At 40.7% G+C, this 27107-nt stretch overlaps 2 protein-coding genes across 4 annotated transcripts; one reads left to right on the forward strand and one right to left on the reverse strand.

The window, feature by feature from the left end:
• Window positions 1-4829, forward strand: LOC136712586 (Golgi apparatus membrane protein TVP23 homolog A). Of its 2 annotated transcripts, none has more exons than XM_066689239.1 (8): window positions 1-406; window positions 572-654; window positions 1272-1416; window positions 1915-2004; window positions 2492-2623; window positions 2837-3014; window positions 3430-3463; window positions 4598-4829. In XM_066689239.1, exons 1-7 carry the CDS (start codon window positions 398-400, stop codon window positions 3432-3434), a joined length of 642 nt encoding a protein of 213 aa, XP_066545336.1. In that variant the 5' UTR covers window positions 1-397; the 3' UTR covers window positions 3435-3463; window positions 4598-4829. The 2 variants fall into 2 exon arrangements, with proteins under 2 accessions (XP_066545336.1, XP_066545337.1); XM_066689240.1 differs by having other exon boundaries at window positions 22-406; window positions 2837-2965.
• On the reverse strand, window positions 4300-27018 carry nubp1 (nucleotide binding protein 1 (MinD homolog, E. coli)). 2 transcript variants are annotated; one of them, XM_066689238.1, is made up of 11 exons: window positions 26936-27018; window positions 26100-26204; window positions 25398-25531; window positions 14817-14885; window positions 14525-14557; window positions 14015-14105; window positions 9112-9266; window positions 8851-8961; window positions 8477-8579; window positions 7903-7986; window positions 4300-4984 (listed from the first exon to the last, which is right to left on the reverse strand). In XM_066689238.1, exons 1-11 carry the CDS (start codon window positions 26964-26966, stop codon window positions 4932-4934), a joined length of 969 nt encoding a protein of 322 aa, XP_066545335.1. In that variant the 5' UTR covers window positions 26967-27018; the 3' UTR covers window positions 4300-4931. The 2 variants fall into 2 exon arrangements, with proteins under 2 accessions (XP_066545335.1, XP_066545334.1); XM_066689237.1 differs by having other exon boundaries at window positions 4892-6203.
• Between the last annotated feature and the right edge of the window lie 89 nt (window positions 27019-27107).

The raw sequence follows: 27107 nt of genomic DNA on the forward strand, positions 1-27107 counted from the left end.
CACAGCGCCTGCGTGGCTCTTCTGCACCCATGTCAGAATGGCACTGTGCGCTATAAAGTTCATTAAATAACGATTAAACACAACCAGAGCAGCAAGAGCACCGGGGGTCCAAACATACATAGTCATTGTAACTGGGCGTTAAACATTGGCATCAGATGCGCGTCGGTGCAGTTTCCACAGTCACTGGTCCAAGGTCGTCCTGAGCAGCTGGTGATGCTGCGGCTGTTTCCTGCTCAGATGCACTTCAGCTCCAACTCGGACCCATTTGAGTGCAACACCGCTGGCTTCATCACTGCGACCACAATGCATGGATGCAGTGTGATTTTAAGGTTCAGATAAAGCATAACGAATCATCTGTCAGTAAACGAAGCGTATCTATTACGGTTTTCCAGCTACAATGAAGCAGGTGAGATGCTCTGATTGAGGAGCTGGAAGATGCCCCTGATGTGTGAAGTGCAAAGATGCGCATTTGTGCTGCCAGCTGATGCATTCTTTGCTAGTTTATTATGAGTATGATTATTATTATTATTATTATCGTGCTTTTTCTTTCTTTCTTGGCGTATTCGTGCAGGCACTGGTCGACGACACGGAGGATGTCTCTCTAGATTTCGGAGCCGAAGAAGAGGAGCTCGCTTTAAGGAAAACCAAAATAAGGTAAATGTTGGCTGTGCTGCAGCCTCGCCCTGTCAGTCCAGCAGTCGTGCAGTTACTCATGCGACTGCAAGAGATACTGCTACTTTGGATTGGGAAGAAACTGGAGCTGCAAATAACCCCTCTGTTATGTATTATTTATATATAATTCAATTAATGTTAGATTAATCATGCTTCATGTTTTCATTAATATATATCATCATATAGGCATATGATTAAATAGATATCTTTTTCAGCAGGTACTCCAGCTGTTTCACTGTGTTCCCCCCTATACAAGGTTCAATTATTTGAAAATATGGAAACTGCCAGTGCTAATAGCTGTCTGTGGGGAAAAATACAATCCTCAGGAAGATGCTAATAAATGAATGATTAAATGTGTAAATAAAAATGTCTGCAGAATAACTAGGATTATTGAAAACAGTAGGCATATTTACTGCTTGTCAATTAAACATGAACACATACTTTTACACTGGTTTTAATAGTTTTGCTTCAATCTTAGTATCCCCCTTCAAACCTCTAGTCAGGCTCACTAGAGCCCCCCTCCCCCACTCACAAAATGCAATACTTTTGGACTGTGGTGCTCAGATGTTGTTTTTTTCAATTTGATTTTCACTTTGCAGACATCCTCTGGCAACGTTTTTCCACCTGTTTTTCCGAATAAGCGCCATTGTTACCTACCTGTTCTGTGACTGGTTCAGCAAGAGCTTCGTGGCCTGTTTCGTGATGATCATTGCCCTGCTGTCCTGTGACTTCTGGTCAGTTAAGGTAAGTGGGGAATCTGTGAAAACTACATGATATGATCAAATGTCAGTATAAAACCTCCCTCCTCCTACAATGGCGTGATACAGAGCATTGAAGATGTACTGAAGCCAGGCACTGGGATTGTGGGAATATAATAGTAATGGCCTGTAAAACTACCAACAAGACACTGCTGAACATTACACACCTCAGAGTTTGACAAAGTTTGACTGTATTACATTCTTTTGCTGGAAACACATCCCTCGATCCCTCAGACTAAACCAGGATTGATTGTATAAAAAGAGACCACTATAATGATAACTATGTGGTTGGCGAGCATCTATAAAAAAGGATTCCAATGCACATGAAGATGAATTCCTTTTGCCAACCAAGTATAGTCTCCCGATCACGCAAAAACAAATGCTTAGTTTTAATATGGTGAAGAGGCAATGCAAAGGTCATGGAGATGTCGTGTTCTGGCTGCAATAAATCTTATCTGAGGAGTGGTTTTCCCTCTTTCTGTAGAACGTAACCGGGAGACTCCTGGTGGGACTGCGATGGTGGAATCAGATTGACGAGGATGGGAAGAGCCACTGGGTGTTCGAAGCAAGAAAGGTGTGGGATGGTTTCCTTACAGGGGGTTTCAATGTCTGAGAGCTTTCTGTGAAAAGCAATTTCACTGATTTCCAGATAACGTAAGCCATTTCATTTGTTCTTATCTATTGCGATGGAGACTTTCATTGCTACACTGTTTAATCTCTGGGATTGCAGTTTGACTGGTAAATATGAAGTGAAATGTACTAGTTGGTTAAGATCATTTTAAAACTAACACGGATGTCAGTACAACCGTGACAAGGCATGTTTCAACAACTCACTCTCATAGGTATAACGATAATGAAAAGCTGCTATATGCCATCAAAGAGAGATTTTGAGAAATAACTTTCCACAGGAAACTAGATTCTAAAACCGTTTTTGGCAGTTTCTGTATCCACAGGGGAGGGTGGTGGTCGTGTTCTTAACAATACAAGGGGTCACGTGGGTGTGTTATTGTGAAATAACATGGGCGTGTGTACAAACGAAGCTACTGGTTTTCCCCGTACAGTCGTCCCCTCAGAACAAGGCCCCCTCCACGGAGGCAGAGGCTCGAATCTTCTGGCTGGGCCTCATCGTCTGTCCGCTCATCTGGACCGGCTTCTTTTTCAGCACGCTCTTCTCCTTGAAGCTGAAATGGCTGGTATGTCCACCCCACGAATTCGAGGTGTAAAAACAGATCGACAAGGTTTCAGAGTTCCTGCATTATTTCTGATTGTTTGTCCGGTTACTCTTATTCTGCACACTATCAGGTCACACTCTCACATCCTGGTTTCTAACTCTAAGAATACAAAATCACTGAGATACAGGGTTTTAGTCAAAGCTGCAGCTCCACTAATTGTTCCTCTCCTTGCAGGCTCTGGTCATTGCGGGGATCTCTCTTCAGGCTGCCAATCTCTACGGCTATATCCGCTGTAAGGTTGGAGGCCAGGAAGGCATTACCACATCAGCTTCCTCCTTTCTAGGGCAGCAGTTTCCCCAGAGGGTAGGCAGAACGGCCAACAGCGACTTAAACAAACAAACACACAACTTCAGTAAGGATCAGCCGCAAATGAACACAAAAATGTAAACTATAAAATCAGCCAGGTCTTGAAGGATTTGATTAATTTGCAAGTTATTTTCAAAACTGGCTGTGTAGGGGTAGGGGTTAAATGGAGGAATGCAGGCCAGAACAGCCTTTAGGGAATATTGCAGCTATTGTGCGATACACCGCATGGAAATTAATCATGCATTGAGTAGGGCATTGCTGAAGTTATGTATTAACAAAAAGAAATCATGCATGCTAAACATGCTTTGATATTGTTTGATTAGAGCATATCAATACAAAGGGTCTTTGTGCTTTATATAAAAGTTTACGGTGACCTTATGAGATAGTAACAGATATTTCTGCCCTGGATAAGGGCGTGTGCTAGTAAATAAATAAATCTCACCTGTCTTTTTGTTTTTCAGCCTGACATCATTTTTGGAGTGCTATGAACAGAAGGTAACGTTTCTGCTTAAGGCTCTGACACAGACAACACTGTTGGAGAGGGTTACATTTTGCCTTTTGTGCAAAAACATGAAAATGTGTAAATAAACATGCCAGTCACTTTGTATACAGTTCCATTCAATTACATCAAGTATTAAAAAAAATAATAATACAGGTACAGATTAAGAAGCTAGCAATTATACACACAACCGGTTTCCAGGTGCTCTGGTGAACAGAAACAACACAACAGACCAATTACATTATTTGGCTGTGTGTGGCACCATTTGCCGTAATGCCCATTTATTCTCAGAAGTCACGTGACTTAGCATAAATGCCAGTATCCAACAAACATCCGGTTTCTGGCAGCGTTATGCATTTACATTCAAATGTTAGTATAAAAAAAAAAAAAGAGCAAGAGCGCAGAGACATTCAATTCTGTTTAGAGTACAGTAAAAGTTAAATAAAATAAACTGCTATTAGACACTGCATAATAGAATACATGTGTATAGCAATTGCTTTTTTGATATTTTCAAAATCAAAAACTGTTAGATTAGCATCTGAATTAGATGTTGGCCGAGTACTTTAATTACATGTTATGTACGATCAGATTCGACATGAAAAGCACTGTGTGTCCCCGTCTGACACCAGGTCTATTGTAAATGTCCTAAATTTCAGTTTCAGTCTGACCTGTTACATAAAGATGCCGGACCTTTCCAAAGATAAACATTTAATAATATCTAGAATGTGGAGAATATAGAACTCGAATTAGACATCACATCATTTTGAAAACGAAGGTCCACGAAACCAAAACAAATAACACTTCAGATGATTAAGACACAAGCACACATTGATACTGCTTTATCTGTGAGTTTATTTGGTTTTTAATCTATATGTACACAAATGCATAATGCTAGGAGTAAAAAAAAAAAAAAAAAAAAAAAAAAAGAAAACATACTAAAAACCTGTTTGGTCTAGCCAGTGGAGTTTATTATAGTGCAAGCAATTCTCAGCACAGTTCCCGAAAACGTTTGTGAGCATAACTGGCTGATGTTTGTAATTCAGTGAAATGGTAAACGTGGTATTAGATTATTTATGAGAACCTCAGGGAGAAAACTGAAAGTGTTCAATGGCTTGTTTTTTGCTTCGCAGACAATCCAGTACTGCAGTTGAACTGGGCCTGCAGGCAGAGTCGTCCAGTCTGTTGCCCGAGTTTTACAGCTGCATACAAGGAATGCAATGCCTACCATAGAGATATTTATTATGTATATTTATTTTTGGTAACTCTATATTTTCTTTGAATATTGCTGCTTTTGAATAGCACTGTTTAATATCGTTTTAATTTGTCAGTCATCGTCATAACAATAAAAACGTTTCCTTTGCATTTACTGTGAGTTTTCACTTTTCAGTCGCTGCTGCTACTGATTTGCTAGAAGACACGTTAAATCCAGTCTGGTGGTTTATTAGTAGTGCATCACCAGGAATGTTAGTCTGTGCTTTCTTCTTGTGGCATATGAGACGAGCAGAACTCCTTGATACCTGTTTGGGAAAGAACATGTCTGTTTAATAATATACCAAGTATAGAGACTTTTACTTCATAGCTTCACATCTAACTATTCTATACAACTATTGTATTGTATCCCGACCCGGGGACACAAATGGAAATTGGGCTTCAAGGCATTCAAAACGGAAAACAGGAGACACTTCTTCACACAGAGAAGCGTCACAATCTGGAATAAACTACCTAGCGATGTGGTTGAAGCTGAAAGTTTGGGAACATTTAAAAATAGTCTGGATAGGATCCTTGGATCACTTAGATATTAATGAACACCAAACGAGCACGATGGGTCGAATGGCCTCCTCTCGTTTGTAAACTTTCTTATGTTCTTATTTCGGACTGCCTCAGAAAAGAAAGATTCAGTTTTCACAAATTGTGTGGTTTTATAGGTTTGTTCTACTTTTAAGAAAAGCAAATAGTGAAGTGAAGTTGCGTCACAGAACTGCAGCTCAAAACAATGTATGTTGTCGTTACAGAGTTCATTTTGTTGTGTTTATTTCCTCTTTAGACTGGCAGAGTGCCTTCTTTTATTTTGATTTAAAAGGAGACCTGAATAGCTTGGGCACAAAGATATACAATCACCCAAAGGATTATTAGGAACACCTGTTCAATTTCTCATTAATGCAATTATCTAACCAACCAATCACATGGCAGTTGCTTCAATGCATTTAGGGGTGTGGTCCTGGTCAAGACAATCTCCTGAACTCCAAACTGAATGTCTGAATGGCAAAGAAAGGTGATTTAAGCAATTTTGAGCGTGGCATGGTTGTTGGTGCCAGACGGGCCGGTCTGAGTATTTCACAATCTGCTCAGTTACTGGGATTTTCACGCACAACCATTTCTAGGGTTTACAAAGAATGGTGTGAAAAGGGAAAAACATCTAGTATGCGGCAGTCCTGTGGGCGAAAATGCCTTGTTGATGCTAGAGGTCAGAGGAGAATGGGCCGACTGATTCAAGCTGATAGAAGAGCAACTTTGACTGAAATAACCACTCGTTACAACCGAGGTATGCAGCAAAGCATTTGTGAAGCCACAACACGTACAATATTGAGGCGGATGGGCTACAACAGCAGAAGACCCCACCGGGTACCACTCATCTCCACTACAAATAGGAAACAGAGGCTACAATTTGCACAAGCTCACCAAAATTGGACAGTTGAAGACTGGAAAAATGTTGCCTGGCCTGATGAGTCTCGATTTCTGTTGAGACATTCAGATGGTAGAGTCAGAATTTGGCGTAAACAGAATGAGGACATGGATCCATCATGCCTTGTTACCACTGTGCAGGCTGGTGGTGGTGGTGTAATGGTGTGGGGGATGTTTTCTTGGCACACTTTAGGCCCCTTAGTGCCAATTGGGCATCATTTAAATGCCACGGCCTACCTGAGCATTGTTTCTGACCATTTCCATCCCTTTATGACCACCATGTACCCATCCTCTGATGGCTACTTCCAGCAGGATAATGCACCATGTCACAAAGGTCGAATCATTTCAAATTGGTTTCTTGAACATGACAATGAGTTCACTGTACTAAACTGGCCCCCACAGTCACCAGATCTCAACCCAATAGAGCATCTTTGGGATGTGGTGGAACGGGAGCTTCGTGCCCTGGATGTGCATCCCACAAATCTCCATCAACTGCAAGATGCTATCCTATCAATATGGGCCAACATTTCTAAAGAATGCTTTCAGCACCTTGTTGAATCAATGCCATGTAGAATTAAGGCAGTTCTGAAGGCGAAAGGGGGTCAAACACAGTATTAGTATGGTGTTCCTAATAATCCTTTAGGTGAGTGTATGTGTATGTGTATATAAAAATATATAAAATAACTATACACCATCAAATATATCCAAGAGATGAACTGACATATTTAGAACACTTTCACAAACACCTTTACAAAAGTTAAGATCAATATATGTCATTATTTTAAAAAGCTCCTACAAGTTAATTAAAATGATGTAATGTTTGATTACATGTAATGAATTCCCAGCAAACCTCTATTGACAGGTAACACGCATTTAGGAGAAGTAATCTTGGCATGGCTCACTTTACCTTACCCGACAGATCATATTTTGTCTTTATGCAATATTTTTTCCACAAAGGTATGGTTTATGCTGCCAGGATCAACAATAAGGCCATGCCAATCCTAATCCTGTTTCCTGACTAACTGGAATACAACACTGCGATAAAAACACTTATTTCTCTAAGCATACTGGGAATTTTCTTCCGTGCCGCACTTTCCTGGCTTTCACTGAAGTATGTTCTCTCCCACAGTCAACAACATAACTCGAACAGGCACACTACAGTGGAAACGGCTTTGAAAGGAAACCAAGTGAAAGAAAGTACCGGGATGCCTTCCCAGCTAAATAATCTGGGCTTTAGAGGAAAAACACAGGTATGAGTGTAACAGGGATCAGGTGGAAAGCGAAATGTATTTATTTATCAGAGAGAAACAAAAAAAGCAGTGTATAGCAGTGGGTTTCCCCCCCGGCACCGGAGAGCCCCTGTCTAACAGGTTTTTGTGGTCACCCCTCTATCACCAATTGATAAACACCTGGATGTATTTCATTCTGAGCAATTAAGCAGACGGTTTGATAAATTCAGTCATTTAGAAACTATTGGAGGAATCATCTGAATAGCTTCAGCCTGTTGAGGCACGAATACGCTTAGTTGAGCTGCTTAATTGATTAATAACACGTGTTCCTATGATTAAGAAATTGGTGATTTAAGATGTCCTATAAGATTAAATGGATTGGGGCTCCCAGGACCAGGGTTGGGGATCACTAGTGTTTTTGAGCATGCATAATACACAAGATTAGTTGACCAATTCTTCCAACAACCCAATCCACCTGAAAGGTAAAAAGTATTTGTGCATTGTGTAGCTACCCTTTGACTTACTGTGAATAATGCTCTTATAGGCCGCAGTTGCTGGAGAATCTGTGACTTCCGCCAAGAAAGACTTTCCCTCATCGCAGCTTTTTCCTTTGAGATCAGAATTGAGAAGTTGGTTTAAAGGAACCAGAAACCATATATTTCTGCTGATGCCTTTATATTAAGATATATTTTCTGAGAAAGTTTGTAAGAGGAACTGGCTTTTGACTATTTACAGGCAGGAACTTAAAAAACAATCCACTCCAGAGGCATTGTAATCTCTCTTTTTAAAACTTTGTGGATCAAATGAAATTTTTATAAAGTACAGCCTCACTAGAAGACGACAAGGCATAAGAGAGATGATATCATGCAAATAACACGTAAACAAAGGCCTGGGTTCCTGTAAATGACAAGGTTCTTGTCCAGTTGAAACAACTCAACCGGGGCTATGAACCAATATCAATTTGAGCCACATTTTCCTTAATAAAGATGTAGAAACATGTCTTTCAATTGCTTTTGTGTTGTTATTTTGTATTTTATGTTGCAGAGCTTTCATCATGGTAGAAAATGTCTCTGATGAAAGAAAGCCGTTCACACCCACCTATCCGAGGGTCTAAGGGCACTCGGCCTAGAAGAGGAATGTTTAAATCCTGACACATCTTCTCTGCGCCTCCGGTAGTAGGAGGGAAGATCTGGGAATTATTCTGTGGGACAAACACAGGAAAGGTGACCGTTAGTCGTTCCATGAAGCGATGCAGCTTTAAAAAAGCAAATGAGAAAGTGTAACAGTATTTCCAGCTACTACAGGTGGTAGTGCAGTGGTAGTGTCTGTCTGTGGAGTTTTAACCTTTTAAAAAGGTGGAAAGCGATGCCATAAATTCCCCAACTTGATTGGTATGGGCTTGGGAAATTTCACTGAACTATGAAAATCTACCCTTCGTAGGTGTAAACAAAAGGATCAACTTCCTGTCTTACCTTACATTTAGGACACACAAAGCCACTCATGTTTTCAACAACTCCAATGATGGGCAGTTTCACCTTCTGGCAGAAATTGATCTCTTTTCTGACATCTTGCAACGATACTTCCTGCAAAGCAAAAAAGGCGATACAGTACACCTACATGAGGCACCGCCATCCACGAACATAAGCATTTTGGGGTGCAAATATGGAGTCCTTATTACACGAAGCAAAGCCACGTGGCACTTTCCCATTGGTCAGTCAGAATCTCTCCGTTACCTGCGGGGTGGTTATAATCACGGTCCCGTCGATGCCGGCACTGCTGAGGTACTGGACCACGGACAGATGCTCATCTGAAGTCCCGGGTGGGGTGTCCACAATGAGGTAATCAACCTCACCCCAGTCCACATCCCTCAGGAACTGCTTGATCATTCCTAGCCAGTAGAAAAAGAAACTAAAATGGTACAACATGCGGCCTTTCAGGGAAGGCACTTAAGTTTTTGTTTTTATGCCAAGTTTATTTTATACCCAATGTGACATTTGTCCCACTTCCCTTCTCCTGATATTACACAATTCTTCTGCAGCGATCTTCTCTCTTCTCAAATTTCAAAAACAGCTTTTCTATGACGTTTGTAATATGACCTTTGCTGGGCATTTAAAGCTTCTCCAAAAAGGTTTAAAGAGCCCCCCACGTTGTGTACTATATCTATAGGTCGAGAGTCAGTTATTTATTGAATATTATTAGTATATACTGTTTGTTTGATTGCTAATTCGTAGTCAGCAACTTGACTGCTGTTCAAGAATATTTCAATTCTTAAATGAATTCACTGCTACTTCCTGTACTATATTTTTTCTTAACTACCTATCTTCTAAATATTGTACTTCCCGTTTGCACTTTTACAGTCATGCAATTTTACCCTAGAAGGATTGTGAAGGTGTGGACCCACGGAGACAAGGCTGTGATTGGCTGACAGACATACACACAGGTAGGTGGGAGGACAACTTCTGCTGTGACTTGAACCTGAAGCATGTGATAAATCAGACACTAGTGTGGGTTAAGACCACCTACAAACACAGCAAAAGAGGATCTGGTACACTGCTGTAAAGAGCACGCCGAAACTACACATGTGCTTCAAAGACATCCTGAAGAATTCTTTTTAACTAAGTCAGTGTTGTTGTTGATCAGCATTGTGCATTTTGAAACCATCAGTTATCTATTAATATCCTGTGACTTTTCTAGAAACGATGCAGTATGACACCCAGTACATTTCAGTGGCAGGGCGCACACGTGTGTCCAAACCCATGTGCTGTTGACGTTTACAGTGTCTCTCAAAAGTATTCACCCCCCTTGGACTTTTCCACATATCACTGTGTTACAACATGAAATCAGACTGGATTTAATCAGGAGTTTCTGCTACTGATCAACACAGACAATGTCCATAATTGTTCTAAATGAATTACAAATACAAAACAGACAAAAAAATTATTGAATGCATAAGTAATCATTTGGTAGAGACACATTTGACAATTTGACAATTACAGCCATTAGTCTATGTGGATCAGTGTCTACCAGCTGTGCACATCTGGACACAGCAGTTTTTGACCATTCTTCTTTACAAAATCGCTCAAGCTCCATCAAGTTGGATGGGGACCTTTGGTGAACAGCAATTTTCAACTCATTCCACATATTCTCACTTGGATTGAGGTCTGGGCTTTGCCTGGGACACTCCAGGACATTGCCCTTATTGTTTTTAAGCCACTCCAGTGTGGAGTTGGCTCTATGTTTTGGACTTCCCAGATACAGGTGTATTTAACCTGAAATCATGTGACACACCTTAATTGCACAGAGGTCGACTCCATTGAACGAATTACGTTGACTGGTTTCACCACAGCTCAATCAGGTGTGTCATAGCAAAGGGGTGATTACCTATGCATTAAAGTATTTCCTGTTTTGTATTTATAATTAATTTAGAAAAATTGGCAGATTATATTTTTCACTTTGACATTATGGACATTTTCTGTGTTGATCAGCGGCACACCAGATTAAATCCATTCTGATTTCATGTTGTAACACGATGAAAGGTGGGAAAGTCAGAGGGGGTGAATATCTTTCAGAGCCACTGTATACCCTTGCCTGTACTCTCAAATAAAACTCACAACTGACAGATCCTCTCATTTTGGATTTTCAATTTATTTTATTTAGTGATTTTTTTTAAAAGATCCAAATACTCAGTTAACAGAGACATGGCAAAAAACTGATCAACTAATATTCTGAATCTTTATTCTGAACTGTGATACTGCACTGCAGTGCCAAAGTGAAAGAGATAACACTATAAACAATTGTATTGCTTTAGTAGGTAACCTGCTCTGTTTAAAAGCCAAACAACGGCCTGAATCTCAAAACTCAAAACTGTATTGTAGCGCCAAAATGACAGACCTTCAAGTGTAGATTGTATTACAGCAGCAGTGTACCTGCATGCAATTAAAACGGACGACTGTTCTTATTTTGGGGCGTACCACCAAATGTTGGAAAATACATGCAAGACAAAATAAACATGGAATAAATACATAATTCTAAACATAACTGTGTTCATCGTGAAAAGTTGATGAAGTTCACAATTACTTTTTTTTTTTTATAGCAGTGTGGGCAGGTGGAAGGGGTTGACATTTGAAACACTTCTACAGTGAGGGAAAAAAAAAAAATGATCCCCTGCTGATTTTGTATGTTTGCCCACTAACAAAGAAATGATCAGTCTATAATTTTAATGGTAGGTGTATTTTAACAGTGAGAGACAGAATAACAACAAAACAATCCAGAAAAACGCATTTCAAAAAAGTTTAATTGATTGATTAACATGTTAATGAAGGAAATAAGTATTTGATGCCCTATCAATCAGCAAGATTTCTGGCTCCCAGATGTCTTTTATACAGGTAATGAGCTGAGATTAGGAGCACTCTCTTAAAGGGAGTGCTCCTAATCTCAGCTCGTTACCTGTATAAAAGACCCAAAACACACAGCCAAGGCAACAAAGGAGTGGCTCAAGAAGAAGCACATTAAGGTCCTGGAGTGGCCTAGCCAGTCTCCAGACCTTAATCCCATAGAAAATCTGTGGAGGGAGCTGAAGGTTCGAGTTGCCAAACGTCAGCCTCGAAACCTTAATGACTTGGAGAGGATCTGCAAAGAGGAGTGGGACAAAATCCCTCCTGAGATGTGTGCAAACCTGGTGGCCAACTACAAGAAACGTCTGACCTCTGTGATTGGCAACAAGGGTTTTGTCACCAAGTACTAAGTTGAAGGGGTCAAATACTTATTTCCCTCATTAACATGCAAATCAATTTATAACTTTCTTGAAATGCGTTTTTCTGGATTTTTTTGTTGTTATTCTGTCTCTCACTGTTAAAATACACCTACCATTAAAATTATATAGACTGATCATTTCTTTGTCAGTGGGCAAACGTACAAAATCAGCAGGGGATCAAATACTTTTTTCCCTCACTGTATTAGCATCTCCTGACAATCACCCCTGAGACACCTCCGTCCTCGCTGTGTGTGATATATAAAATACCAAGAGGAAAGAAAAAAGAGGAAGGAAAAACAAACAAACAAGAAAAACTGTTTCCACTCTGATGTTTAATCCTGCCCAAATGATGTGAAAAGCCTTCAGTGTGGAACTGAAATTGATGACACGGGGGGGGTTCTGCTATTATACACAGAAATATTTTTTAAGAATATGACGACTTTATTCCTAAACAGTGAAGCCCCTGTAATCTTGACGCTAACAGCTCTGCAAGGAGTACCAACCCATCCCATACACCGCTGCCACTGCATAACAGCTACAGGAGTGGCAACGAGTGAAATAAGGATCAGTGATCGCATTGTTATACCCATATATCTCTGAAAGACACCTGCTCAAAAGAGAACACGTTTGCCGTTTGTGATCTCTTTACAGCCCCCTGGAGAGGCTTGGCTTCCATTTCTTTCAGTTAAACAATAAAGTTGAATTTGCGAATTCTGGCTATAGACCCGGGGGTGGATCTCCCCTCTGTCTCTGCTTCAGTAGACCACCACTCACAAACCAGACCGCTATCTGTCCGCGTGGGGCGCACAGTCACAGAGACAGCTGCGCTGACGAGGTGGAAAGCTCTTGGCGAATCTAATGTAAGTAAGGGCAATGTGGTAATTCGTCATACTTTAAATACATGAATTAATACAGAGATTCTAAACTGTAAAAGAAAAAAAAAGACCCCACAAAACCACGAGACTTAATTACAAGTATAACGAGCAGCAGTGGGGGTCATGTGAAAATCCCCTAACTTCTCAGTACTAGTAAACCCCAGCAGTGTGTCAATTGAAACAACCCTGAGTGATTCAGAGAAACGCCACCAGTCAGATGACAAAATATAGACGTACTATAAGTTTTAAACTGTAACGGTGGTGTGCTGGCTGGGAACATCCCCATGGTTCATAGCCACGAGGATACTGAGATGAGATGCCTTTTTGTATGTCACAAAACCACCCCCACACATGCGATTTATTGCACTGTGCTCGTTAAGTGCATCCAGCAAGAGTGAAGATCACAAACAAAGTAAGCCTTCTGAACGCCTGCCAGGTTACCTCCCTCCCCCCCGCAGCTCCCCTGCTATCACCTGTGCTCAGACAGACTTGGCAAAGGAATTGTATTGTAACTCTGGGGCTATTTAAAGAGTGGATTGATTTGTATTATTCTTCTGCTACAACCGGGAGAACTGATGAGACCGAGAGAGGGAGTTACCTTTGCATGGCAACACTGGAAGTAAACAGCTTTATCAAACAATCTGTCTACAGTTATGCTTTCCATTTGTCTGTTTTTAAATGACAGTTTATATATTTATATATCGAAAATAAACCTGCTTGCTGCGGTTGCCTGTTACAAAGGATAGTGAAGGCCCATAGTTGGTTTGTATGTGAAAGGAAGGAAGTGGTTGCTGCACTAATACCAATACTTGCTGCAAAGATTGAATGGTCTAACTTCCCCTCTAACAGGCTTGTTTGTTTTCTTCCCCCCTAGCGTACAAATATTTACGAACATACTACTCGAGCTCAGCTGTACCATTTCATAAGGAACTTTCTGTTAATGCCATTCAGAGGTTCGGGTGACATGGCGCATTTCTCAGAGACATCACAGAGATATAATATACCAACCATTCTTCTTTGGGCCCCTCCAAATGACCGCATCATCGGGGCTGCTGAGCAAAAACCCAATGGACATCACCGCGAGATTGTCCTCGACGTACTGAGGAGGGAAGCAGAAATAGACCCCGTGCAAATAAGTACTCAACCGTCTTCGGTCAAGCTCCTGCCCACGACACACAGCATTTTCAGAGATGGATAGTTATTGTACCTTTCAGTGTATTTTCAAAATGGTATTTTGTATTAGTACGATGGCTCTATATGTGTTCGGTTTGTTTTTTCAACTTGGCAATGTAAACGGCCTTGCCTGAGTTTCTGGACACAACTGGAAGTCCTGTTCCTTCCTTGAAGGGTTTTGTTGTTAATGAGAGGAAGGGAAGGACACTTTTGTATTTACTTTACTATCCACTCTGGAGGTCCAACAGGGGAAGAGGCTGAAGTTTCTTCTTGTGTTTTTTTAGGTTATTAAAAATAAAACATAGTCTTTACATTGTGAATCGTGCGGCCTGCTGTTACACTCACCACAGGAGACCACCCAGAACCACTCTGGTGAACCTGTACAAAGAAAACACTTCGTTATCTAGAAAATATTGACAACAGACGTAAGACTGGCAGCACAAAGCTAATCTCAAGTATGTAATCTTTTGAAGGAGCAGTTTGATCCAGCAGTCTGTAGCATTTTATCATAAAAGTGCATTAACATACTTTACTGAACAGCTAATCAACAAATAAATAATAAAACTGAAGATTCACATTTACTAAGCCAAACACTTGCTCTAATCACAGAAATTCTGGGTTTAAATTCCTGTCTTACCTGTTCCCCTTCAAGCCCCATGATTCTTGGGATGGACGGCCCACAGATGTCAACATCGAGCAAAGCCACCTGTTACCACAGAGAGGAACAGGAAAACCATCAGATACAATTAGAGGGGAGGCTAGAATGACAGAACAGCCCTGACTCCAATGTGAATGTCTCAGCTGTACCAATCTTAACAGCCCTGGCAGCATGGTCTGATTTTCTCTTAGGAGTTGAACAAAGTGGGACGTGCAGATTATTAAACCAAATGCAACTCTTACGAGCAGAAGGAGGTCTTCAAAACCTTAGCCAATTCCTGTGAATACAATTAGCACAGGTTTGCTAGTTGGTATTCATAAAATCCAAGGCCTTCTTTTTTTCCCATAGTTGTGTTCCAGCCCACTGTCATGCTCAATATAACATTGTTTCAAAAAGGAGGCCTGTAATCAGTTCAGTCCACTCTTACTTCCTCAAATAAATAACAGCACCTCCACTATAGTCTGTGGCAGCGCTTGGAAATGTTGTAGTACCTGGAGAGCAACGACAGAGGGCAGCCTTTACTAAAATATTCTCCCTGTGCCATCATTTCAAAGACCAAGTCCCAGGAATCCATCCAAATTGAATACTTTTTTTTTTTTTTTTCTTTCTTGTTTTTAGATGACGCGGAGTGTGGAAAGAGACTGAACATATTCCCATAACCCTTTCTAAACTCTCCAACGATCTTTCAATGTACAACACATAAAAAGTTACACAGGTATTCTTGCAAGACATAGTCATAAGACATGACAGCTCTAAATCTCCCTCTCTGCCGCTTATTGCAGACATTGACCTTTGGAGGAAAATAAAATCACAGTTTATGAAACATATGCAGGGGATCAAGACCTGGGTCATCTGCTAATCATCATCATCATCATCATCATTTTTGGTGGAGCTACTGGATTTCAAAAAGATCAGCAAAAGGATGTTGTTTTTCCCAGCCAGCATTAAAACTTCTCTTTTGTTTTTCTCTGGCAAACTTTTTTTGGCATTGAACAAATATCTTTTTATAAAAGTTATAGTGGCAGAATTACTAACTTCTCTTTTTCCACTTTTCCACTTCAGCTTCCTTTCTGATTAAGAATTGCACAACCTTCCAACAAACTGCTTATTAGGATCCACAAAATGATTCACATATGAACCATGTTTACACAAAGCGAAGCCACATCCTTAACCTTTCCAAGGAATTTTAAGAATTTCCATGTATATTCCCAAGGGAGCTGGGAAGAGACAAATACAAGCTTTTTGTCCCTCATTCAGCTTTGAAAAACATCTATTCTCAAAGCAGGGCCAAGTGTCCTGTACCTCACTAAATAACCAGAAACCGTAAAATCTCTTATTCTTGATGTAAAAAATAGGAACTCCCTTCAGTATGGCACGTATGGACTGAGAACTGCATATAAATACAAAACACACACACACAAACTCAAAATAATTTTGGATCCCCCTCACTATATTTATGTTGCGGCATCTTATTCCAAAGCAATCTGTTTAGGAGAACAAAAATATTCTGTGGTTAGTTCACTAACTGAAACTCTTTGTTCCGTTTCATGTGAAAAGGTTTTGGTAAAAAATAAGAACAAAATACTGAGTAACCCCTAGTAACACTATTATAAGTAATTGATCATCAACCACAATTTAGTATAAGTCGATGTACAAATAAAACAAAAACGAGACTTTTAGAAAGAGAAGTTTGGATGACGCAGGGAGCCACGTTGAGCAATAGAAACTTTTGAAACATGAATATATGGTAAAGAACGCAGCTGCCGCGTGAATCTTGAAATTAATCCAAACGAGAAAATGTAGTCGGATCAGCAAATCAAACTCCATCCCCTCTCGTCTGCCAATAAAGAGCCACCAAGTATTACTCTGCTACATTCCTCTTATAATCAGTTGAGTGGAATCAATTTCAAGAACTTGGATTGTGTGGGACAGTTTTAAAGCAGATTTTCCTCTGATGGAAGATGGGAGTGAGTTCATCCAAAGGGAACAGACTCTCTCTCTTTTAAAAAACAAAACAAAATAAAACTGTGCAATCAGTAGAGGCAGGCTGAAAAGAAAATGTTTGGATGCAAAAGCCTATATATTTATAGGGTCAATCATGTCAATCAATCAATTCAAATAAATTTTTGTTTGATGTAGGGCTCCTTCACAAAGATTTGACAGAGGGCGCTTTCACAGATTTGAAACAAGCAAGAACAGTTACAGTGCAGCCACTGGCTATGTGAGCAGAAGAGTCAATATATAACCATCAGGCACAGAGCAGAGAAAAACAAAAAACAGGAGGAAAATAAATCTTGGGGAATCCAAAGCCCGATGCTTTGCCTCCCCTGCAGGCGGTGAGCTAATGTTGAGAAGAGTCATTCGGAGTGAGCGAGCCTTTCTTGGACGGTTAAAGCAGATGCGTGGGGCAAGAGGAGAAGTTATCGCTCATGTTTTTTGGCTTCCCACGTTTTAGGCGCAGGATCGATCCCTGTAGTCGTGGAACATATTCAGAGCAGTTGAGTACAACAACATTGGCCAGCACAGGCAGAAGGAGTTTGTCTGTGACGAATCGTGCAAAGTACCAAATCCGAGGGGCTCCCTTGTGGTTTGCGGATTATAAAAAAAAAAAAAAAAAAAAAACAGCTTTGAGGGAAAGCAGTTTTCTGGCCTGCTTGGATTCAGGCTGAACCCCTCGCCAACAGTGGAGCCAGAGCTAGCCAAGCCATGCCAGGGATATATAGATCCTGGTGTTTGTTTGCCAAGTGGGCACAGGAATGAAAGCTATCGAAGGAGCTGTGCCCGCCCTCCAGGAGGCAGCAGAGTCGCAGTGAGACCAGCGGGCCGCTGCACAGCACACACACTGACCGGCTCTCACGAAGCTGCGATTGGATTTCTTTTTTTAGCCTACTTTTGTTACAAATCCAGCCTCGGTGATATTCTCCAAACAGTGAAAGCTCATTCTCAGTCACGGTCATGTGTACAGAGAAACTGGTCACGGATGTACTCCTTTCACGGGTTGACAGAATGCAAAGACCAAGGGAGACAGGTCCGGGAGTGGGAACGTAAACCATCAACCTGACATTAAACGTTCAAAGACAAGTCAGGCGCCCCGATCTTATGCGTGCCGATTAACAATAAAGGCAACTCTAGACTTCCCACACACATGAAACACAGAGGATGCATAGCACTAACAATGTGAGAAAGCATTTTAAATCGCAGAAAACCTCAATCCCCTCTGATGCCATGCACTTCCTGATGAGGAAAGCTGAAGCAGTGCTAGTGCTGCTCCCCCCAGTCTCTCCAGGATACTGAAGTTGCGTTTTGTGTTTTCAGCTGCATAGACCCACGCAAACACACAAGGCCACCCTATCCCAGAGAAAAACATCCAAAGAGAAACTGTGCATATTTTACAACGTAGCCTCAGGTTCGAACCCAGAGATGCTGAAAACAGGCCACAAAACTGTTTTTAAACTAAACACAATCAGCACTAAACTAACTTGCCACAATACAACCTCTCCTGTCACAGAGGTTACTTTCCACAAAATAAATGAATACTGTCCAGAAGAGTTGCAACAACAGCAATTAATGCTAAATTAGGCGACTTCATATCAATACCAGCTGCAGTCAGATGTCATTAGTCATGTATCATGTATGTACTTCATTTGAAGTGTGTACCTTGACTTGCAATTGTTTGTTTTCAGGGAATCCACAGGAAAACTCGGATGGATTTGATAAGGAAAGGGCACGCAGTGTGTGTGCAGAGATGACATAATCTTCACTCTTGAGGAGATATGATTGATATAACGTGTGTGTGCTTGATGCATACATAACAAAATGGGATCCACTGCTTTCTCCTCTATTAGCTATGCGAATACAGAAGAAAAAAGAGAGAAATGGAGATTCTTCATTCACAGCTGTCACACCGCGCGCTGTAAACCCGGGCAATCAGACTTTTGATCGTTACCTAGATTCCCAAATCAACTGTCAGGCGGCTCCTCGCACACTTCTGACAAGCCCGCAGGATAAGCCGTAGCGCTGACAGAGACACTAACTTTCTTTGAAGAGAATTAGCAGCTCCTTGCGGGAGGATACACAAGGCATCGGTATTGATTTTTTGTCACTTGCCGAGCAGCTGGCAGCGCGTCACGGAGAGACGCCGGTTAGTTAGGAGTGCGTCTCACAGCTTGTTACCCCCTGAATTTGACAGGCCCACTTTTGAGATCTACCCATTTCAGGTAATTGAGCACGATGCCTTGAATGTGAAACAAAATACATATAGAGTAATTGTTGTCTGGTTACTTTTATTGACAGATGCAATCTCCCTTAATTCATAATAAATAAATAAATAAATACAGATGCTGTAGTCAGAGTTTCAATCAATTCCTTTTTTCTTCTCTCAATTCCAGTTTCACTACTCACTACTGCTTTTATATCAATTCCCAAATTTCAATTCTGCTTGCAAATCTCAATTTCAAGAAAAAGAATTGCAATTAGATCTGGAACCTAAAATCTATTTGTAGGTATAATTGTTCTTTTTAACGAATAAGAACAAATACAAATAAAAAAACAAACAGGAAATGACAGCAGGCCTGATTCCGGGGAATGAGGACAATCATGTCTAAATGCAAGAAGTCACGGTGCTGTTGGGAGCACAGCTTTCCTGAAAAGGTTAAGCATTGAATAGATAAGTCATACAGATGTGAAGTTTTACAGCTGGTTTTCTTTTTAACATCTCAAACTCCGGCACGGCTTCATCCCTAGAGGGGTGAAGTAACTTTTGGGCAGGGTGGTTCTGGTGAGACACACAAGGTCAGGCTTTGGCGTTTCATGCACTGACTTTAGATGATGGTGTTCAGTATTTTTAAATATCGTTTCAACATCAAAACTTCACGCCCTGGTATTTTTCCATTCTCCTTCATGACAGGATTGAATGGGGATTGGAACTGTGCTTATTTTGTAACACTGGTAATGGCAAAATACTAAAGCAATATTTGTTTTTGTTTTTGCAATAGATGTATAAAAAAGAACTGTTTAGAAAAAGCTTGGGAACTTGAACCAATTCTCTGTGATTGGTCATACAATGCAACCCCCACGTAAGCTGCATATAAAACCACAGTCACGTTGTTATGTATTTATTTGCTTATTATGTTGTTTACAATGTTTTCTGTTTTTTTTTGCATGTGTGCGTCCGAGTGATATAAATTAGCTGTTTAGATACATGCCTGCAGGAACAGCATAAAAAATAAAAATAAACTAATGGGGAGAGAAAAAAAAAAAAAAACAAGGCTGAGACACAGGGATACTACCAACATACTACCCTATCCGTGTATATAAAATTGCTCAGTGACAACCATGGTGGGATAGTAAGACTGTGATGGGGTCGGGGAACCTTCGAAATAAATGCCAATGAAGGGTTAAACTGTAGAACCTCTGGAACAGACTTTGTAGTTAAAATGTTTACAGACTGAACGCATGAATACCGTGAGTACAGTTATGAAGGGTTCTTCCCATTACACCAAGAATGCATCATGTGAATTCAGCTTGAAACAAGGAGCCCTCTGCCACGAACACCGTAACAAATGCACAGGAATTAGTTCAGCTTACGTATTGGTCAGCCGTTAAATTGATAGCCCCCGCAAAAAATGTACTCAAAATCAATTACTAGAATCATTTTATTGTTGTCTCATGTAATTTATTGTGAATATAAACCGATCAGCCATAACATTATGACCACTGACAGGTGAAGTGAATAACACTGATAATCTCGTTATCATGGCACCTGTCAGTGGGTGGGATATATTAGTTAACAAGTGAACACTTTGTCCTCAAAGGTGATGTGTTAGAAGCAGGAAAAATGGGCAAGCGTAAGGATCTGAGCGACTTTGACAAGGGCCACATTGTGATGGCTAGACGACTGGGTCAGAGCATCTCCAAAACTGCAGCTCTTGTGGGGTGTTCCCGGCGACAGGGACATGGGCAACCAAGGCTCACTGATGCATGTGGGGAGCGAAGGCTGGCCTGTGTGGTCCGATCCAACAGACGGGCTACTGTAGCTCAAAATTCTGAAAAAGTGAATGCTGGTTCTGATAGAAAGGTGTCAGAACACACAGTGCATCGCAGTTTGTTGCGTATGGGGCTGCGTAGCTGCAGACCAGTCAGGGTGCCCATGCTGACCCCTGTCCACTGCCAAAATACAATGGGCACGTGAGCATCAGAACTGGACCACGGAGCAATGGAAGAAGGTGGCCTAGTCTGATGAATCACGAGTTGAAGGTGTTGACTTGGCCTCCAAATTCCCCAGATCTCAATCCAATCGAGCATCTGTGGGATGTGCTGGACAAACAAGTCCAATCCATGGATGCCCCACCTTGCAACTTACAGGACTTAAAGTATCTGCTGCTAACGTCTTGGTGCCAGATACCACAGCACACCTTCAGAGGTCTAGTGGAGTCCACTAGACGGGTCAGGGCTGTTTTGGCGGCAATATACACAATATTAAGCAGGTGGTCATAATGTTATGGCTGATCGGTGTATACCTCAATTGTATTCAGTATTTCCATTTCCTTTGCATAGTCGATTAAGACCAGAGTTCTGCTATATTTTGCGGAGGAGCAATGAAAAAAACTAAACATTTAATGAACTCTGAAACAGCGTGTAGTAAAAATACCACATCAAGTTCCTGATCAGTAATACTTCTTAACTCCCCACTTCTAGCATTGACATCTCTAGAGGGCAGTGTAACACAGGTCTGCAGGAGACTACATGAGGTGGACAGTCCATAGAGCCGACCAGAGAAACAATAATGGAAATCAGACTAACTGCTATCCAAGGCTGTTCCTTTTCAACACCTTTATCTGCAGGAACTGTGAGAATGAAAAACAGGACATTCACACTCAGCCTCACTTTCCCTTTCCACAGCCCTTCCGCTATGAAGTGATTTAGGGACTTCACAAACAAAACTCTCTGGGTATGCTTCTGCAACGTGGGAATAAAGAGCTAATCGGGAGTGTGTGGCCGGAGGGTGAGACGTTCTGCAATTGACAGTAGACGATTTGAGATTGATCAAGAACAGGCAATGCCAAAACAAATCAATAAAAAGCACACAAAAGCAGTGGTTTAGGTTTTAAAGTATGGCACAATCATGATTTACACAACAAAGGACATTCAGAGATGGTTATACAGAAAATCCCTTACTAGTATTAGTAATAGTCCTAGATGATCCAGGAATGTATAGCTTATGAAGTAGTGCTGACATCTTATACATAACTATAACTATCACCACTATAACTGGTACAAAGGTAGAGCGACTGGGACTGAAAGTAACAAAAATGGTAGTTTGTACTTTCCAAAACTCACTGTGTGTGTGTGTGTGTGTGTGTGGACTGTATTAATGTGAACTGAAACACTCAAACAAACAGTGGCGTTCAATCCCCTGAAGACACATGCTTTATGTAAATGCAGCTGTCTTATTAAATCACTTAAGGCAGCTGATTCAATATCATCAGAAACCATTCAGAGAATTAGGTGGCTGAAGCAAAGCCAGGAAAATTTCAAGCGGCACAAAAACCAAAAGATGATAAGCAGCTCAGAGCTCGCCACATAACAGCCTTTGAACTCTTCCATCCATTATTCGAGCCGTGGCAGCACATTAATCACACCGGACCAGAGAGATGCGGGGCTGTTGTCACCAGGAATTTGCAAGCCCCTGACCGTTATATACCCGAGAGGAGTAGAATAAGTATATAACTAGATGCAAAATAGCATGCGGTTTTGAAACGGAAGGCTGAAGTTTTGAGTCAATCAAGAAAATGAAGATGATTTATATGAACAATTGCAAATGTTGAAGCCACTACCGTCAGCTGCTCAGGGGTTGACTAGTGTGTCATTCAATTTATTTTGATGTAAAACAGCCAGCACATTATTCAAGCTATGTTTTTCAGTCCAGTTAAACAAAAATAAGCTGAATCACCCCCACCCCCACCCCCCTTACAAAACAAAAGTAATTTTTTAGCTGGATTTCCCATTTAAAAAAAATAGACATTGGTACCAAGTTGCAATATTATAATCAGGGTCTGTTTGAGAAAGAGACCAGATATACAGAACTTTCCCAAAATTGAGATTTCTGTATTTTCAATCAGCTCTGAAAGACTCAATTGGCAAGTCAACCAAGAAATGATCCCATGAACAGTAGACAGCAAAGGGAAATCAGACTTTCACTTGGATTTCCTGTTTCTAGGCAGTGTCTTCAAGATCGTAGAAGTCTAGAGAATATAACATGCCAGTTAGTCACAGGGTCATATGAGGATCCTGCAGTTTTGTAGGCTGGAGTTTTTACAAAGAAAAGGGGTAGCTAACACGTTTTAATTTTACCTTATGAATATGATCAAATGTGTTGACTGAAATACATCACATTAGGATTTCTGAGGGACAACTGACTGTAGTAAAATAGGTGATTCCTTAGAATGTATTTAATATTACAATATTGTAGATTTTTGTATTACTGATTTTTCTCCGCAAACCGTTTCCAAGAGCAGAAGAGAGAAATGTTATCAGGTGGAGATCACTTTCGGCAGTTTCATGGCCAACACAGATTGAAGAGAATGACACGGCGAAGCAAAATGCTTATTAAATAAAAAGGGATGAGAACATTCGCACGGATAAACAACCCTGAAGTGCGAACCCAAATCTCAAGACTCATTATTTTTCCTGTCATAACCTGCAGAGCGCAGTGGAGATGCCTGATCTTTGAGTTAAATGGTTTTGCGATTCAAATTGTTGGTGGGATTAAAGATTATTCCAGCCCATGGGAGCCTTCAGGAGGCAAATATTGTTTTCTGCCTCCAAACAGTCGATATTGTCACAGTAGCAGTACTCCAGGAAAAAATCCAATCAATAAAACATTCATCTTGGTAGCTCTTAATAACAAAGGAAAACAATGCAAATCTTTAAAACCAAACAGCATGAAGCATACAGAATTCCTCAGAGCAAAGAGCCTCTGTTTAAGTCTATTTCCTTTAACGTTGTCTCTCGCAGAGTTATAAATTAACTCCATTGCAAGGAAAGCCATTTCAAATGTAATGATTGCTTCGAAGTCGAAACAAATGTGCCGTTTGAATTACTTCTAGGCTCCCGGCATGGGCCACCATTCCGGAGAAAAGCACCGTCTGTAACGCCCTTTAAAATGTGATCGCAGATCGATTGGCATATGCGGCACACTTGTCAACTAAATGACTTTATTTTATGGAAGTAAAATTAGTATAGTCAGATCTTATTTCTAAAGCATCTAAAGGAGATGGCAAGATTATTATTTTTTTCGGCTATCAAATGCAAATAATACTAAAGTCCACATATTGTATTCATCCATTCAAAACTGTATAAATTCACCATGTTCTTGTATAACTATTGCTAATAATGTTAGAAATACTGAAAACAACCCAATTTGATGACACGTTCAGAATGAAGTTAGTTTAGCATTAATATAATGTGACAGTACTTTGCTGTGCTTGACTTTTTTTCCTGTTGAGGCTGTGGAGAGCTCCATCATCTCAAACAGGTGTGTTGTATTCCTGACAAATGAACCTATGTCAACAAAATATTCATTTAACAGCTGCCTTCTCATATTTTATTTTAAACGACAACTAGAATAGCAATTTCCAGCAGGCTGCTAAGCTCAGCCTCATTTCTTCACTTATACAAAAAATAAAATTTAAAAAAACGCTTACAGTGGAAAAATACTCAATAAGATTAAAACGAATGAATGGATAAATAAATAAACACACACATAAATAAATACAAAATCAAACAAACAGATTACGAAGCATCTTTCGCAGCCTGCGCTCTTGAATGTGTAATCTCCGTCCCAGAATGCTCCTGTGGAGGCGTCTCCTGTCTAAAGTCCATGTTTCAATATTAGCATAGGTCTGCGACATCATCCATCTCTTCTATGCTGATGGAATAATTCTGCCACCGGTAAAAGGTCAGAGAAATGAAGGGACTGCATCAGAGGCAGCGATCTGAACTTATTGCACCTTGCTGCAAGTCTTGCAAGCATCAGCACGCAGTCAAGGGAACTATAGGCAGTCTAGAGCCAGATCCAGTAATTGCTGTAATAGAGTCGACTCCTCAAGCTTAACCCAATTATCATCCCAAACTGAAGGAACTTGTAAATGCCTGGGGCTGGGATAAAAGACTAGCAAACAAGTTAATAGTAACCATATAGATTGGGAGTTTCTACCATGAACACAGTCAGAAACTGCTACAAATTCACCGTCTGTCATCAGCAAACAAAATTAAATAAACAAAAAATAATATTAATTAACTGCAAAACTGAATTTACTAAGAATCCGACTACTATAGAAGTAAGAGTATAGTTATGCAACTCTATCCATTAGGTGCCAAGTTTGTGTTATACTAATTAACATATTGGGTAGATTAATGCTGCACCACACACGTTGTGCATATAAATGAAACCGGTTATATTCAAAATCAGGCATAAAGATCTTTGAAGATGTTTAGGTCTTCCACATTTAACCCAGCTGCCCGTGGCCACTGGGTGTATAGTAAAGCACACAGTATTACCTCTGTGGATCCATCGCTTGCTAAGCCATGAGCCAGGTGTGCACTGAACGTGCTCTTGCCCACCCCTCCTTTTCCCGAGAGGACAAGGATCTTGTGTTTGACCGTGGCCATCTTCAGCTTGATTTCTTCAATTGCTACAATAAAAATAACAAAAACAAACAAACAATGTCTACATTTACACGGCTGGTTAAGAAAGGAAAAAACACAGAGGATCAGAATCCCTCGTGGTCCACTTGGCTGACACGGTACGTTGTTGTGCGCCAAGAATGGATTGAGACAACAGGAAGTTCTGGTATGGGTCCAAGTTGTGGGAATACTGGGATATTGATTGTAGGCTGAGGGAATGCCAAAGCAAAAACTTCAGCAGACTCTCCAAAGCACCATGGTTGCCTTTCTGGGAGGTCAGCTGGGATCACTGCATCCCTGAATTGACATGACCACCATCCCCAGGGAAGGAGGCAGTCTGCCCAGACAGCGAGGTTTGAGCGCATACTTGTTTATATGCAACAACTCATTTGTTCTCCTTACTTTTACCATGTGAATAGAATTAGGGTGTCACATAAGCCAAGACATCCTCTTGCAAACTGTCACTCTCTGAGCACTATAAAACACTGTCCAACTACACACATCTATAATCCCATTACAGTAGAGCCAGTACTGATTCACGATCATGCAATACCAGCAGCTGAGAACGGCACATACCGGGATCAGGGGCTTTGGGCATTCCTGAGGCACATATCGTCTGATTAGGGCACCCCTGACAAGCAGAGGTCTTCCCTGCCTGGGTACTGGTTGTGCCAGGGCAATCTGCATTTGAAAAACAAACAAAAAATATACACGTTTTTAATCCGTTATATATGCAAGTTAAAGATTACATATATTACTTTGCACAAACATATACATACTGAATTCATAATACTGAGATTGTCTACATTCTAGAACCAATTTCAAAATCCCACCTCAACACTTTCCCTCCTTGCAACAGTGCTGAACCACAAAACTACTAACTGCTGAGCTGCGTTTTATGAGTTTGTCTGGTGTTACATAAATATCGTCAGCAGCCCACGAATAATGAAGCTGATTATGCCCTTACTGGTACTTCAACAAGGGGCTAATTAGTCTGATTGTTAGTGAAGTGGGAACAAGGGATTTAACAATTGTCATTTAAATGAATACTAGATAGGTACATGGGGGTTGTCTCTGTATGTACACGTGTTTTAAACTGCCATTGCAATCTGAGCTATATGCATCATACAGTAATAGATTAAAAGCATGGTCTGATTGTGACATCGCTTCCACCAGGCTGAAGGGTGTTTTTACGTTATTTTAATGAGCAATAGTACAACATGTTGTCCAACACAAGTTCGCGGTGTCTCTTGCTCGCTGACATTTGTTCTGCTTGTACAGCTGCATTGGCTGAAAAATAATTATCGCCTTTTCTACACTTCACTGGCATTTGTACTTTAAATCTGTATATTTCTGTGACCACTCGATATCTGAAAGCATGTATGAATTATACTTCCAGAACAAACACTCACGCTGCGGCGCGTCACTCGGCACATCCGCCATGCTTCACTTCCGTCTGCACTTCCTGTTATGGTGCAGAAAACAACCGTCCCCCCGGATCATGAAACAAAGGTTCCGCCTTGATTTTAAATCCCAGTGTCACGATTGAACAGCACTTACAAATGAAATGTCCGTTATTAATTT

This window comes from Amia ocellicauda, chromosome 17, assembly GCF_036373705.1.
Source record: "Amia ocellicauda isolate fAmiCal2 chromosome 17, fAmiCal2.hap1, whole genome shotgun sequence".
Lineage (NCBI taxonomy): Eukaryota > Metazoa > Chordata > Actinopteri > Amiiformes > Amiidae > Amia > Amia ocellicauda.

What these genes read in the sequence shown, in the direction of transcription:
- LOC136712586 (XM_066689239.1), top strand. An exon ending in GGGTGTTCGAAGCAAGAAAG is followed by an intron (nt 2,005 to 2,491) that starts GTGTGGGATGGT and finishes TTCCCCGTACAG; the next exon opens with TCGTCCCCTCAGAACAAGGC. An exon ending in CCTTGAAGCTGAAATGGCTG is followed by an intron (nt 2,624 to 2,836) that starts GTATGTCCACCC and finishes CTCTCCTTGCAG; the next exon opens with GCTCTGGTCATTGCGGGGAT.
- nubp1 (XM_066689237.1), bottom strand. Translation starts at nt 26,966, where the DNA reads ATGGCGGATGTGCCGAGTGACGCGCCGCAGC. An exon ending in TGGGGCTTGAAGGGGAACAG is followed by an intron (nt 14,558 to 14,816) that starts GTAAGACAGGAA and finishes TTCTTTGTACAG; the next exon opens with GTTCACCAGAGTGGTTCTGG. An exon ending in CTATAAGAGCATTATTCACA is followed by an intron (nt 6,204 to 7,902) that starts GTAAGTCAAAGG and finishes ATGTCTCAACAG; the next exon opens with AAATCGAGACTCATCAGGCC.